Source organism: Penaeus monodon, chromosome 7, assembly GCF_015228065.2.
Source record: "Penaeus monodon isolate SGIC_2016 chromosome 7, NSTDA_Pmon_1, whole genome shotgun sequence".
In the NCBI taxonomy this organism is placed as follows: domain Eukaryota; kingdom Metazoa; phylum Arthropoda; class Malacostraca; order Decapoda; family Penaeidae; genus Penaeus; species Penaeus monodon.
This window is the reverse complement of record NC_051392.1, coordinates 1,281,046-1,296,045: the sequence shown is the minus strand read 5'-3', so window position 1 is coordinate 1,296,045 and position 15,000 is coordinate 1,281,046. Positions and strand designations below refer to the sequence as shown.

The window sequence follows — 15,000 nt, the reverse complement described above, 5'->3', positions numbered from 1 at the left end:
AGAGAGAAAAATTTATTGATATATAAATAGATATATAGGTAAAAAAAAAAAAAAAAAAAAAAAAAAAAAAAAAAAAAAAACACATAGCAGTGCCTTTCAAAATAATTTTATCTTATAATTATATTGGTTGTCTTTTGACAACCAATATAATTATAAGATAAAATTAAAATAAAATAAAATCCCTGAGACTTGCTGTGATCTGCGATGGAGAGCCTACAACCTGACAAGACTGAATTTGGACTGTTCCTCATTTGACGATGGGCTGCCACGAAGGTCGATGGGCTCAAATTTGCCAGAATACACAGAGCTGTTAATTGGCCTTTGCCGAAGAACCTTTCGTCAAGGAAGCCGCACAGACTGGCTTGAGGCTACTAATAGACTTGTGAGTCTACTTAGCATTTCTCGACATAAGATTTATCAGTTCCCTTACAAGATGACTAAAAGAACACTTTCCAATGCCAATGAAACAACTGCAGCTACTTGAATACTGTTGCTGATAAAATGGTCACACAGAACAAAACAATACTATTAGGTATCAAAATAATAATCTGCATAAAGCATAAGCTCACAATTGCTTCTGTTCTATTTACAATTTGCACGACATTAATTCTTCAGGACACGCGCACAGGCTTCTTCTCTTGTGAATAATTGTCCCAAAAGGAACCAATCCAAGCTCCAAGCATGTATGTCGCGTGAGTACGTTGCAGGGAAGCACAGAAACTGCAGTGTTGCATTGTGTGATCCAACTGTAAGGTGTCCGTTACTATTAAGATAAAGTGATTGAAGAACATTGTTTACCATAAATATTATAAACTGAAATGTTTGAATCTGATGAGCCAGACTTAACAAGGACACCAATACGATAAAGGACATGATGTGTAAAGCAGAGTGTGTTATGATACTGCATGCTGGTCTCGGATATGGGCAGATGTTCCATTTAATTGGAATAACCAAACGCTAGAGATGTCTCCTATAGGCCTATCAATAAACTCCCCCTAAAATATAAGAAAAGAATCTAATTCTAACCAACATTCCTCAAGGCTAACACAAAAATCCCCAAACCTTCCTAAACACTAAACATATCTCGCCCAAAATAGAAATAAAATCGCCATAAAATCTATACATTGACTCGCGAAAGACACCCAAGTGGGAGGCATCTCGCTATTCATCTTCAAAAGCCCTTGAAAGCAGGTAATACCCTTTGCCTGGCTTATTCCCCCACTCACTCACCCTGCAGTAATGCCATCCTGGACAGACTGGATGTTCTTTTTCAGTGATTCGAACATTTCTTGGACATTGAAATTACTTGTAGAACCTCTTGTGATCAATGCACATCGCTGCGTTCGATTCCCTGCGCAGAGGGAATGTTTTCCCGTTTTATCTATCTTGTGTAGGTTTTCTCTCTCTTTAAAAAAAAAAAGAAACAGATGGGATTTTATGAAGGTCGTTCGTGCTGTTTTTTTTTATAATAGGAGAAAATATCATTAGAGGCGCAGTTCAAAAGAGAAGATTTTTGATATGTGACTGGAACCTTCTTCCACTACATAAGAATGCAGGTACATATTAGTATAAATTTATAAACAATTAGATACATTAAATTCACCATTAAAATACTCAATAATTATTATGCCTTCCGCCTATTGTGAAAATTATTGTTATAAAAGAAAAATACTGTCAACACAATCGGACACATTGTTTACATCCTAGTGCCTCCCCCTACCCCCCCTACCCAGGGGCAGTCCCCCCCTACCCATGGCCCGCTTCCCCCTCCGTCCCCTTCCCTCCCCTCCCCTTACTATCTTTTCCCTCCGCCTCTGTTTTTCTCCTTTCTCTCCTCCTCCCTTTTCTTCTCCTGTTTCCCCCTCTCCTCCCTTTTCTTCCTCTATTCCTCCTATTCCCTGCACCCCCTCCCTCCCTCCCTTACACCAACCCTGTACCTCTTCCTCCCTTCTATCTCCTTATCTCCCTTCCCTGCACCCCCTCCCTCCCTCCCTCCCCCCCCCTCCTCCTCCTCCTCCTCCTCCCGGGCTCTATCCTTCCCCCCTCTGTCCCTCCTCCCCTCCCCCCCATCCCCTCTTCGCCCTCCCTCATCTCCCGCCTCCCTTCCCCGTTCCCCTCCCCCTCCCCCTCCCCACCCACCCCCCCCCTTCCGGCCTCCCACCCCACCTCCTCCCTTCCTTCCCCTCCCTCCCCCCTCCCACCCACCCCGCCCGGGCCCCTCTGCGCATGCGCCGCGTTTCCCGCCTTGGCTCCGAACGTCGTCCGGCCTCCTCCGCCTCCGCCGATTTCCGCCGATTTCCGCCGATTTCTCCGCCGAGCAGGTGACGTATCCCCGTAGAGCCGAGCGCGGGCGGAAGGGAGCCGTCGCCCTACGCCAAAACGGTCGCCCGCTTCGCGACAGCGGTTTTTTCCCCGCGCGAGGCGAGGCCGAAGCTGCAGCCGCGGGGGCGAGAGGGCCTCCGGACGCGGCCGACGGGAGGCCACGCCGGGGGGAGCAGACGACGACGACGACGACGACGACGACGACGCAGGCCTCGCGGTTTTCGCTCTCTCGCGGCGCCGTCGCTGCGTGGCTCGTCTGCTTGGAGAGGTGAGGGCCCCGCTTGGCGTGCGTGCGGGCGGGAGTCGGGAGGGAAAGGGACGCAAATAGGGTTTCTCTTCTCTCTCTCTCCAGCTGCCACTCCTGGTCCTTCTAGATTTAGAAGTATTTTGAGTTGCTTTCTTTGTTTGTTTTCTTGTTCGTCTTGTGGCGATGGAGGTGGTTTTTTTAATATGTGTTTCGGAATATTACTGTACAGTTGTATTTTGGCTTTTTCAGATATTTTTTTAGACACTACATAGGCCTATATCTGAAACGTATGTGATTCCTATTCTTTCTTTTGTATTTTCGTCACTTTCTCATCGGGTTCTTAGTCATGTGTCATTGCCATCATGACCTCTGACCTCCCACGAGGAGGGTGAGGCTCCTGCCCCGAGGAGGCTTTCGGAGCCGCCGTTCCTCCCAGCCAAATTGGCCGAATTCTTCCCCCGTCGGCCCGGAGGTTGCTCTGGGCTCACCGAAGGTCCAAAGCGTAACGGAAGTTTCGCAGTTGGCGCGCATGTCAGGCGTTCATCCCGGCAAACGCTCTCTCTGCCTCAGCCAAGGCTAGGAGGGATGTAGGTGCGCAATGACCGACGTTAGACGGGGAAGCTCTGAGGATCCTTGCCGGGGAGAGGGGTTAAAACAACTTGCGATGCTGTAGGAAGTAATCTGGGCTGGGTAAAAATGAAAAAGTGAAAAAAATATGTTGTGAAAAATGTGCAGACTAAGCTGGGGTGGGGTTTCGGATGCTGAGCCCTCGGAAAGGCAAATAAAGGACAAAAGTTAGGGGGGTTTAAACGGCAATGTGTATGGATTCTCAGGGGTGCCCTTAACCCAATGCTGTCGGGTACCAGAAATCTCTGAGCGATCTCTGGTCATTTCTGGCAATGTTCAGACACCCGGGACGGGAGTCTACGGAACTTACTGCTCCATGTGCTCTGGCCCGTCACCAAGCGCACAGCCGTACCTGAGCGCATAGCCGCACCGCACAGACCAAGTGGTATGTTATGATGCCTGTGCTCATGACCTGTCGGGAACGGGGTAAGGTTGTTGGCTTGAGGAGTAAGGACTTGTCTCAAGGGTGCAGAAATGTTAAAAGTTATTGGCTAGTTAACCTCAAACAAAAAAATAAGTTTTGAAAAATGCCGTGTGGAAGCTAAACTCAAGGCAATTGAGTGGATTTAGAATGGGTTCAGTCGGAGTCGGAAGAAATTTAGCGTTGCTGGACTCTGACCTGAACTCTGACCCCAATATAAATTGCGAAAATCCCACTTTTTAAACATATCACACACTTTATTTCCACCGAAGAGAATGAGAGGTTATGTAATTTTCATTTCATCATAGTCCTATATGGAATTTTTTTAAGCATGATTTTCTTCTTCAGGAATATACAATAAAAAGGCCATTTGACTCAAACCTGTAAGGACATAGGGTTAAAAGGTTGCCAGTAGCTGTTCTGAAATCCCCTTTTTTAGAATTATTCTATTTTGGGATCAGAGTCGGATACATAGGAAATCAAGGGGTCGGAGTCAGTCGGGTGTTCTGAGCACCAACTCCACAGCCCTGGTTTCGTGGGCAGAGCTCACGGAGAGGCTAATACAGCTATAGGGAGTGGGTCAGAGGGCAAAGCTCTGGGTTGGGAAGGTTCTAAGTTCAAACGGCAATGTGTATGGATTCCCAGGCGTGCTCTTTAGGTTGTTGGCTTGGGGAATAAGGACTTGGTCTCAGGAGTGCAGACGTGTAAAAGGTTACTTGCTAGTTAATCTCTACCATGTTCCCTATTTGACGTTAAATTGCATGGGAGGTCTATAAAAATTTACTTAAAATCAATGGTCAATTTTTGATAGTGCACAAGATACATGAAATGAGGAAAGTGACTTCTTTTGGGACTCTTCTGGATGAGATTTTAGTAGGAAATAGCAAATTAAAAGTAATTTGAAATTATAGATAATAGTCCATAGAAAAGTTTGTTTCACAGCCATATGGTCCAAGACACTGTTCACTTATGGCCTTTGTTTCACAAGTCAATAATATGAAAGTCGTGCAACAAGAAATAATGGTATACATTTGCATAATGACCCACTGATATAGGGAACATGACCCTTATTAAAAGAGGGTGAGGAATACTCTAGCTGATACATGAAATAATCTGCACAGGCAAAAGATGAAGAAGAAAAGGGACGAAGCCCCTGCTAGGGAAATACAGCAATTAGTGGGGGTATAGGGGAGAAGGCCTAGGGTTGGAAGGCCATTTGGTTGTGCAGCGATGCTTTTGGATTCGTAGGAGTGTCCCCAAGGTAGTTAGCTGGAGTAATAGTGACATAGTTTCAGAGGAGTGCAGTCATTTCATAAGTGATTACCAGTACTTTCACTTTTTTCCTGAACCAGTCATTATGATGAGGGACAGCTTGAATAGTTGGAATAAAAAGATGAAAATAAAAATAATTGCAAAATTGGATGGTTGGAGCCATCCTCACATGTATTGTGTTATTTTCCCCCCAGCCAATCAAAATTTCTTAGATTATTAAGTCTGTCAAATCTGTAAACTTTTTTAAACCTCTTAATAGTGACATGCATTAACAAAAAGTGACTAAATAAACATGATGGAGGTTTTCAGCCTTTGCCAACAAGCTAGCAGTAGTGTTGAGATGTCAGTAATGGTTGGCCTGTGACAATTTCTCTCTAAATTTGGGCCATTTTCTCTGTTTGTTTTTTTTCCCAAGCAACATTTCATTTGTAAAATATAACTTGAAGGAATTGTATGGCATAGTTAGTGCTCTTTAGTAGCTTCTTTAGCAGCCAAAGTAACTGTGTACTGTTATAAATCCAAGTTGGGAGATCAGCAAGGCAGCAACTGTCATCATTTTTATATATTTATATATTTTATATATTTATATGTTATATTTTACAGCAAAATAGTTATACCAGAAAATATATGTGTAGTAAGTAAATAAATGCTACAAGGAAGTTAAAGTCAAGGTGTATCAGCAGAGAACACCCCAACTCTACAGCAGAATTGTGATAACAAGGCAGTGTGAAAGTTCCAGGCATTAGATTTTCAAAGATTTGAAATTAAATTTTCATTCACACTAGAATTTTTTATCCTTGTATTAGTACTTGTATGTCAGTGATGTGATATTTGGGTTGGAAACTTTGAATTCCTGGTACACTCTTAAATATATTCTCTCTGCCCTTGGTTGGTCATGTGTGCAAATAGCAAAAATCAGGTGCTATGTATGTAACATTTCTTTACGGGGGATATATTTGTGCATTACCAGTGAACCGAGATGTCTGTGCCTGTGATTTTTTCTTCTTTTATCGCAACAGTTAGGTTTCAATATTTAGATATTTGGCAGTAGGAAATTTCGAATTATTTTGTACCTGTGGTGTCTCCAAATACATACCATGTAAAATAAGTCAAATGAAGTATGTAATGAAGAATCATAGGTCTAAATTTATTTTCCCTTATCAGAAATTAAGTCCTACAAAAGAGAAATGATTAGTTAAACTATTATTTTCATTTCTTTGTATAGGGGGCCATATATATTAGACCAAGGTGACTTAGATAAGCAATCTGTAATGTATAATTCTCCCTTTTTTCCATTAGCACTTTCACATACTTGGAGGGAATAGATTTAACTCATGATATTTATGGTGCTTGTCTAAAAGAGACCTGTATATGGAGTCAACTTTACCTGTTGAATCTTTGTCAGATTTTGTACCCACCTCTAGAAACTGAGGGGAAAACACAGCAGCGTTCAGAGGCTTGTGGTCAGAGCTCAGTGACAGAAGAATGTATTAGGAAACCCAAGGTCCTTTGATTAGTTGAGATTTGAGTATGACGTAAGGAAGGTGTCGGTTACTTCTCCCCTATACTGCTCTTTTTTGTCTACCTCGTTTTACTTTTGCAGGTATGACGAAGACTTTAATGCCAGAAATATTTGGAAAAATTGTTGAACTAAAGGAAGCTGAGCACTAAGCTTCATCGCATGGTGACCTGCCTAACCCAAATCTGAATAGGCAGTCAGCAATATTAATGTATGCTCAATTTTCCCAAATGACGTGCCAAATTTCCTTTATGGTGTGAGTTGAAGGGCAAGGCTTAGCCTATATGCATCTGTTGATAACATTGTGTACCTTTAGTGGTTGTATTCTAAGACAGCTCTTGGATCTTTTTTAGGTGCATCTCCACTCCAGTTGTTTCTGTTGTTAATGTCTTCGTGGCCAGTCAACCCAGTAAAGTAAAACAAAATAGATAGAAAATTATACACCACAAGAAGGAAAAATCTGTTGTCTTTCTTCGCTCAAATCAAATCTAATTTATGGACCTTTGACTTCATAATGTATTCTTCTGTCCCAGAGCTCTAACCACAAGCTGCAGCAAACTTCTGTCTCTTTTCATTGTTGTTATAGGGGCAAATGTAATATTTGGTTGGTAGTGCTGCATACTGTATGTCTTTGATGAGCACTATATTTATGTATTCAGCTAATAGTCAACTTTAACCATTAATCATTAGCTGAATGAAATGCACGGGTGTCCATGTAAGAAAATACACATTTTATTTTACATCAGTTTCAGATTCATTATTTGGCCCGACTCCTGAGGTAATTCGAATACCCATGTACTAGAATAATGCGCTAATAAAGCCTTAACACATTAGATAATGGAAGACAGGAAGGAAGGAGAAAAGGAGAAAAAATACATTTTTTTCCTTGTTTTATATCACTAAGCGATTGCTGCTGTGAAGCATAAATTTCAAGCCTAAACAGATTGTTTAGATAAGAGCATGGATCTTAAGTAAACAGATATTAAATGGTTATAGAACTGATATGAGAATGCTAATAACTGATAAGATATAGATGATTATGTGAAGTGTATAATTAGCATGCAAAATCATGCAGATGAATTTGAAGCCACATGTTGCAAACACATTATATATGCAACATCATTAGTCTTCTTTTTTATTTTCAGGAAAGAGTTAATCATGGGAAGCCTGGCATGGCTGCCTGGGGGCTTGCCTCCTGTCCTGCCCACTCTCAAGGAGCAGATTGAAGAGTACCTCTTATTGCCAGAGGAGCTGCCCATCCATGCCCCCATCCACTCTCGGCGATGGTTCCCCCGAACGCCAAACCCCAAGCGCCTCTTCAGTCTCACACTCTTCCCTGTAACTTCGTGCCTTGAAGTGGAACGTGATCCAGCCACCGGCCATGTTACAGGAGTACGCGAAGTGTCTAACTCTGATGCAGGGGCCACGGCCAAAAACTCCATGTCAATGCGGCGTGCTCCAGGTCCTCCAGAGGAGATGGTGAGAGGGTCTTCGACCAACCTGCCTTTCTGGCCTGGAGGCTTCCCAGAGCCCACACTGGACAAGGAGTCCACAGAAGCAGAACACGAGCTGGACCTGACCAACCTGGTGACCAAACACCCCAGGCTGTCACGAGGCATCACCTTTGAGGAGCCAGAGCCCCCACCCCAGGAGGAGGCCAAGGAACCCGAGGAGGAGAAGAAGAGCTCCGACCTGGTGGTCAGCATCTCAGACATGTTGATGGTGGATGAGAGTGTGCTCAAGATCTTTGACGTGAAGGAGGAGCAGACCAAGAAGCCAGCCACACTCACCCTGGAGGACCTGAACGAAGAGGACTCCAACCTGGTTGAGACCTTCAAGATAGAACCGGCTCCCAAGAAGGAGGAGTTTGTCTTGAACATCAGCGAAACCCCTGTGGAAGTGGAGCTCTCTGGGCCTAGTACTGAATGGGCCGAGAAGGTCGATGTTCACGCCCCCGTGGATGATTTTCATACGCGTGTACCTAATCCTGCCTGCACTTATCCCTTTGAGCTTGATATATTCCAGAAGCAAGCAATTTTGCATTTAGAAAACCGAGAGAGTGTCTTTGTTGCTGCTCACACCTCAGCAGGTAAAACCGTGGTGGCTGAGTATGCCATTGCACTCACTCTTAAGCATATGACTAGGGCCATCTATACCTCTCCAATTAAAGCCTTATCAAATCAAAAATACAGAGACTTGAAAATAAAGTTTGAAGATGTAGGTTTGTTAACAGGTGATATTCAGATTAATCCTAAGGCATCTTGTTTGATTATGACAACTGAAATCTTGCAATCTATGCTGTATAATGGTAGTGATTTAATTCGTGACTTAGAGTGGGTTATTTTCGATGAGGTTCACTACATCAACAATGCAGAGAGAGGCCATGTATGGGAGGAAGTTCTTATTATGCTTCCTGAGAGAGTGAGTATTGTATTGCTCTCAGCAACTGTTCCCAACACCATTGAATTTGCTGATTGGATTGGCAGAATTAAGAAGAGGAAGATCTACGTGATTAGCACCACAAAACGGCCTGTGCCCCTGGAGCACTTCCTCTACACTGGAATGGGTGGCAAGAGTAAGGATGAACGCTTCCTCTTGATAGATGCCCAAGGAAAGTTTGTGACTAAGGGATACAATGATGCTGTTACCGCCAAGAATGAGAAAAAGAGTAAGATGCAGCAGCAGCAGGGACCCAAGCACATGAGGCAGCATATGGGTGAGAAGCAGGAGAAGAACATGTGGATTGGCCTCATTGACCACCTCAGCAAGCGAGAACTACTGCCCATTGTGGCGTTCACGCTTTCCAAGAAGAGGTGTGACAGCAATGCCAGTCAGCTGCTCAGTCAGGACCTGACCACTAGTGCCGAGAAGGGAGAGATCCATTCCTTCATCAAGAGATGCACGGAGAGGCTGCAGGGGGCAGATCGAGAGCTACCACAGGTTGTCTACATGCAGGAACTCCTCACCAAGGGCATTGGGGTTCATCACAGTGGAATTTTGCCCATTTTGAAAGAAGTTGTAGAGATGCTTTTTGCCAAGGGTCTAGTGAAGCTGCTGTTTGCCACAGAGACCTTTGCTATGGGAGTCAACATGCCTGCGAGGTGTGTTGTGTTTGACTCCATACGTAAGCATGATGGAACAGGCTTCAGAGACTTACTTCCTAGTGAATACATTCAAATGGCTGGTCGTGCTGGTCGCAGAGGTCTTGACACAACAGGAACTGTGATTGTCCTGTGCAAGAATGATGTGCCGGAAATGGGTGACCTGCATCGCATGATGTTAGGCAAACCCACCAAATTGGAATCGCAGTTTAAGCTCACTTACTCTATGATCCTCAACATTTTACGTGTGGAAAGAATGAGCGTTGAAGACATGATGAAGAGATCGTTCTCGGAAGCCATCACTTACAAAAATCAAAGTCAGTATCAGGCTGAGCTTGAACTATATACTGAACAGCTGAAGCAAGAACCTGACTTTAACTGTATGATGTGTAAGAGCATTGAACAATATTATGCAGCTGCCAAAGAGTTTGTGGAGCAGCGTGCTAATGTCTTCAACCTGATTCATGGTTTTCCAGGTGTTGTTAAGGCAGTGGCACCGGGAAGAATTATACTTATATGTTATGAACAATATCAGTCTTACCTTGCTTGTGTTCTGAAAATTGATGCAAAAGACAAGACCAAGATGACTGTGTTTGTGTTGAAGGAAAAGTCCAAGCATGATTACTCAAAGCATGAACTTATGGCAAAGGAGGCTCTGAGTGCCTCGGAAGCAATGTTTGACCCGTTGGAGGAACCCTCAGAGCATGGTTTTCTGCAAATTACCTTCAAGCATATTGCTGCGTTAACAGACCGGGTAGTGAAGATAGATGGGGATAAGGTCATCGACAATATTAAGAAACGACAGATCCCACGGTTCAAGGATGACCCTCCATCGCAGTCTGTCATGGAGCTGCTCAAGGAGATGCAGAGGTTGAATGAGTCAGGAGGTGAGAATCTGGCATGCCTGGATCTACTGAACGACCTAGGAATCAGAGAAATAGCGGCCGTTAGTAATATTCACAGAATGAACATCTTAAGGAAAAAGGCCGTAGAGATGCCGTGCTTGGACTGCACACAGTTCAGGGAGCACTTCAACATGATGTACAAGAAGTTACATCTACGAGAGGAAATTGGACGGCTGAAGTTCCTCATGTCTGAAGAGGCTCTGCAGTTGCATCCAGAGTACCAGATGAGGATCCAGGTGCTCAAGACACTGGGCTACATTGAGGAGAACAACACAGTCACACTCAAGGGTCGTGTAGCTTGTGAGATGGGCAACCATGAACTCATGATCACGGAACTGGTGCTGGAGAACGTCTTTGCTGAGAGCCCAGTGGAGATCATCTCCGGCCTTCTGTCAAGCTTGGTCTTCCAGGACAGGAATAGCAATGACGCTGAGCTCACACCAGAGCTTCTGAAGGGCGTCCAGCAATTCAAGGGTGTGGCCAAACGCATTGGTGAGGTGCAGAAGGAGTGTGGGCTGAAGGAAGCTGTGGGCGACTATGTCGACCAGTTCAACTTTGGTCTCACAGAGGTGGTCTACCAGTGGGCCAAGGGCATGGCATTCAAGAAGATCATGGAGCTTACGGATGTCCAAGAGGGAATCACGGTCAAGTGCATTCAGCGCCTGAACGAGGTCCTGAAGGATGTACGAAATGCGGCCAGGATCATTGGTGACCCAAGTCTCATGCAGAAAATGGAAGAAGCGTCAACAGCCATCAAGAGGGATATTGTCTTCACTCCCAGTCTGTATACACAATAAACACATATTAGTTTGTGGAGAATTTCTTAACCCTAATGGTGATGTATGTTAATTCAAGACCAGCGCTATCATGTGTACAGGACAGTATGTTTATATATAATCATTTGTGTTAGTTTTTAAACAGCCCGCTATCAGTATGATATTTAGACCAGTGGCACACATCTGGGAATTAGTAATAGCCCAACATTTCCACATGCTACCAGAGGACACATACTTAACATCAGTTCTTCATTGTCCCAAGTATGGTATATACAAGCTGATTTTGAAAAACCATCTGAAATTTTTTTTTCCATTAAAAGTATAAGATCAAATTACTCTGACAGTTTGGAAAAGAATATTGCTTTGTATCTAGGCCATTGGTATTTGCTGTGGAGTACATACCTTACTTCAGTTTGTCAGCATTACAGTATGGGACACGGCAGATTTTTAATAATTTCTTTTTTGTAAAAGTATTACAGAAAGTAGAGTTTGAAATCATGAATATGCCCCTTTTTTTGCAGATCATTTGTTCATGCAAGTAGTAATTTGAAGTTTAATTTATAATTTTCTTTTAAATAAAAATCTTGGAAAGAAAAATGCCTCGGGTAAAGTTTGTGTGGAAAGTTTTCAGAAACATTGTCATTCTTAAAGTATATTCTAATTCCTGCACAAAAATGTGATATGTATAAAAACCTTGTCATGATTATGATGAACAGTGAGTGACCCAAAGGGTTTATAAGGAAACAATAGATAAACTCAAATGTTGTGACCTTCACAAATTGATAAATAAACAGAAGGAATATGAATGTGTTCTTAAAATTATCTTGTCCCCCAGTGCCAACTGTGAATTCTACTCCCAAGTGAGGGTGATGTGTGCTTATATGCACAAGCTGCCTATCTGTGATCGTACCAGTGTTAATGAACAAATGTACCCGGTAATATAAGAAACTTTATTTATCATTACTGTACATCGGTAATATATTCTTTTTGCAAGTGATTGTGGGTTTTTATATCCTTGGTTTAAAAGCAGAATCACATTCATCCAGCTTTCAAAAATTATAAAAAAAGGCCATTAAAGGCCATATTATATTAAAGTGTTAAAAAAAAAAAAAAAATGTTAACCATAATTATATTTTTTTTTATATAATTAATTTATTTATTTATATTTTTTTCTAGATTTAAAAATATATTTTGATGTACCTTTTCTAACCCAGTGCTGCTGAGAACTTTTAAGATTCACTTTAGTTATATATTGCGAAAAGTTTACACATAGATGCTCCAAAAATGTTCAGCCGCCAAGGAGTCAATTAGGGAACCTCATAACCTCACCCGATTTCACCTTCCCATGTGTTTTCAGGTTTTCTTCTTCTTCTTCTTCTTCTTCTTCTTGTTCTTCTTCTTCTTGTTCTTCTTCTTCTTTTCTTCTTTCTTGTTCTTCTTCTTCTTGTTCTTGTTCTTCTTCTTGTTCTTCTTCTTCTTCTTGTTCTTCTTCTTGTTCTTCTTACTTCTTGTTCTTCTTACTTCTTGTTCTTCTTACTCCTCCTTCCTCCTCCTCCTCCTCCTCCTCCTCCTCCTCCTCCTCCTCCTCCTCCTCCTCCTCCTCCTCCTCCTCCTCCTCCTCCTCCTTCTCCTTCTCCTTCTCCTCCTTCTTATACTATTAATATTGAATCTCATTGTTGTTGCCATTACAATTATAATACTAGTTATTATTATATTAATACAAGTAGTAGTATGAGGGGAAAAAAATTACAGAATTCAAGGAAAAGGGTAAACAAGAGTAAAAACATAAATAAAGCATTATTAAAATAAACTTGGTGGGTATGGCGAGTATATGCCATCCCCGGTAGCAGTGGCTCCCTATGATGTAACCCAAATTCGATGGGCATGGCATGTACGTACACGCCATGGCCACTGTAAGTTTACCTTATTAAATATTTTTACACATAGATAGCTACACTTGTACTAAGTCCCCAGTGAGCCAGTTATGAGTACCGCCTGTCTCGCCAGTTTACCCTTTTCCTTGATTTTCGAGAACATTTTACATTATCTTGTATTGCTGTTACTAATGTCTATAACATATTAGTAATTATAATGTTTATAATAAAAATAACGTCATCTATATTCATAGCAATATTAAAAAAAAAGGTCACAAGGTCTACTAATTGACTTCTTTGTGGCTAAGCACTTGCAGAGCCATCTATGTGCACGCACACACACACACACACACACACACACACACACACACACACACACACACACACACACACACACACACACACACACACACACACACACACACACACAGCCACAGCATTTTCCCGTCGGCTTTGGGTTAATATTGAAATATAACCAGATTACTTGATATTTATTTTGCTTATATAATTTTAGTTAACTAATTATTTTAAGGAGGCAAGAAATGAATTAACACCCAGACAGTTTATTAATTTTAATAACATAGAAGTTTTCAAATAATTAAAACAAATTTGTAGATTAAGTCTGAATTAATTTATTTTTTTCCTTCGGTTTATTTTTATCTGATTGGCCCCTTATTATTATTTTATTTTTTATTGTTATTCTCTCTTCCTCCTCATTATAGATTTAGTTGTACTCTTCATAATAGAGTCATTTGCCGCCTTTTTTTCTTTTTCTTTTTCCCTCGTCCTTCTCTCTTTCTTTTCCCTCTTCCTCTTGCATTCTCTTTCTTCTTTCTTTCTTTCTTTTTCTTTCTTTCTTTCTTTCTTTCTTTCTTTCTTTCTTTCTTTTTCTTTCTTTCTTTCTCTCTCTTTCTCTCTCTCTCTCTCTCTCTCTTCATCTTTCTTTCTTTCTCTCTTTCTTTCTTTCTTTCTCTCTTTCTCTTTCTCTCTTTATCTTCTTTCTTTCTTTTCTCCGTCTTCCTCTGCCTCCTGCCTTTCCTTCTTCCTATATCTTGTTCCTTTTCTTCTTCTTCATCACCCTTTTTTCTACTTCTTCCTTCTTGTTTTCTTTATCTTTGTATTTTTTTCATATTTCTTTTGCTTCTCATTTTCCTCTCTTCTTCTTCTTCTTCTTCCTCTTCTTTTTCTTCTTTCTTCTTCTTCTTCAACTCCTCTATTTCCCTCTTTACTTCCTCTTCCATCTCCTTTTTTTCTTCATCTTCTTTTGTTCCTTTCTTCCTCTTCCTCCATTTGGTCCTTTTCTTCTCCCTAATAATAATCCTTTTTCTTTTACTACTTCTTAACTCCTCTTCCTCCCCTTCCTATTTCTCCTTCTTCTCTTCCTCCACCTTCACTGTTTCCTCCTCCTTCTCCTCCACTTCCTCCTCCCCTTTCACACTCCTCTTCCTCCTCCTTCTTGTTATCGCATTTTTCATATTATTTTAAGGAGACAACAGATTTAAAGAAAATTCTATGAAAACAGATGAAGTTTATTATTTTTTTTAGACATTTGTGTGAATAGATAGTAATTTTAAAGATAGTATATAGATGGTATATTTAAAGTTTCATCAACACAGCTGGAAGATAAAGAAAATAATAAAGGAGATTAAATTTCATGACTACTATAACTCTAAAAGACTAATAATAATGATAATGGGCCATAGCATTTCAGTGAGAATAACTTTAAAATGTTTCAGATAGGTTAAAAACAAAGAAGAATGAAAATGCAAACAAATGAAAAAAAGATTGTTGCTTATATAGTCACTACCAAGGAGGAGCTCCTTAGATCCTAAAGTTCTTTAAGAAAAATGGGGAAAAAAAGTACATTTGAAACTCCAGGTTCAAGGAAAATCAGCCTGTCCTGCCAAATTTTGCTCATGAATCCCATTCAAGAGAC

At 41.5% G+C, this 15,000-nt stretch overlaps 3 protein-coding genes across 3 annotated transcripts in view; 2 read left to right on the top strand and 1 right to left on the bottom strand.

The window, feature by feature from the left end:
* Window positions 1–1,385, bottom strand: part of LOC119574947 (dysbindin protein homolog) — a 6,138-nt gene extending 4,753 nt beyond the window's left edge. Inside the window, exon 1 of the mRNA XM_037922234.1 lies at window positions 1,231–1,385. Coding sequence (XP_037778162.1) covers window positions 1,231–1,286 — 56 coding nt within the window. The 5' untranslated portion in view covers window positions 1,287–1,385. The remainder of the gene's footprint in view (window positions 1–1,230) is intronic.
* Window positions 1,386–2,213: 828 nt separating this feature from the next.
* LOC119574946 (origin recognition complex subunit 5-like) overlaps window positions 2,214–15,000 on the top strand; it is a 24,576-nt gene continuing 11,789 nt past the window's right edge. The window contains exon 1 of the mRNA XM_037922233.1: window positions 2,214–2,321. The gene's annotated coding sequence lies outside the window, so the exon portion shown is untranslated. The remainder of the gene's footprint in view (window positions 2,322–15,000) is intronic.
* Window positions 2,237–12,187, top strand: LOC119574945 (helicase SKI2W-like). Its single transcript, XM_037922232.1, has 2 exons — window positions 2,237–2,590; window positions 7,554–12,187. Exon 2 carries the CDS (start codon window positions 7,567–7,569, stop codon window positions 11,209–11,211), a length of 3,645 nt encoding a protein of 1,214 aa, XP_037778160.1. The 5' UTR covers window positions 2,237–2,590; window positions 7,554–7,566; the 3' UTR covers window positions 11,212–12,187.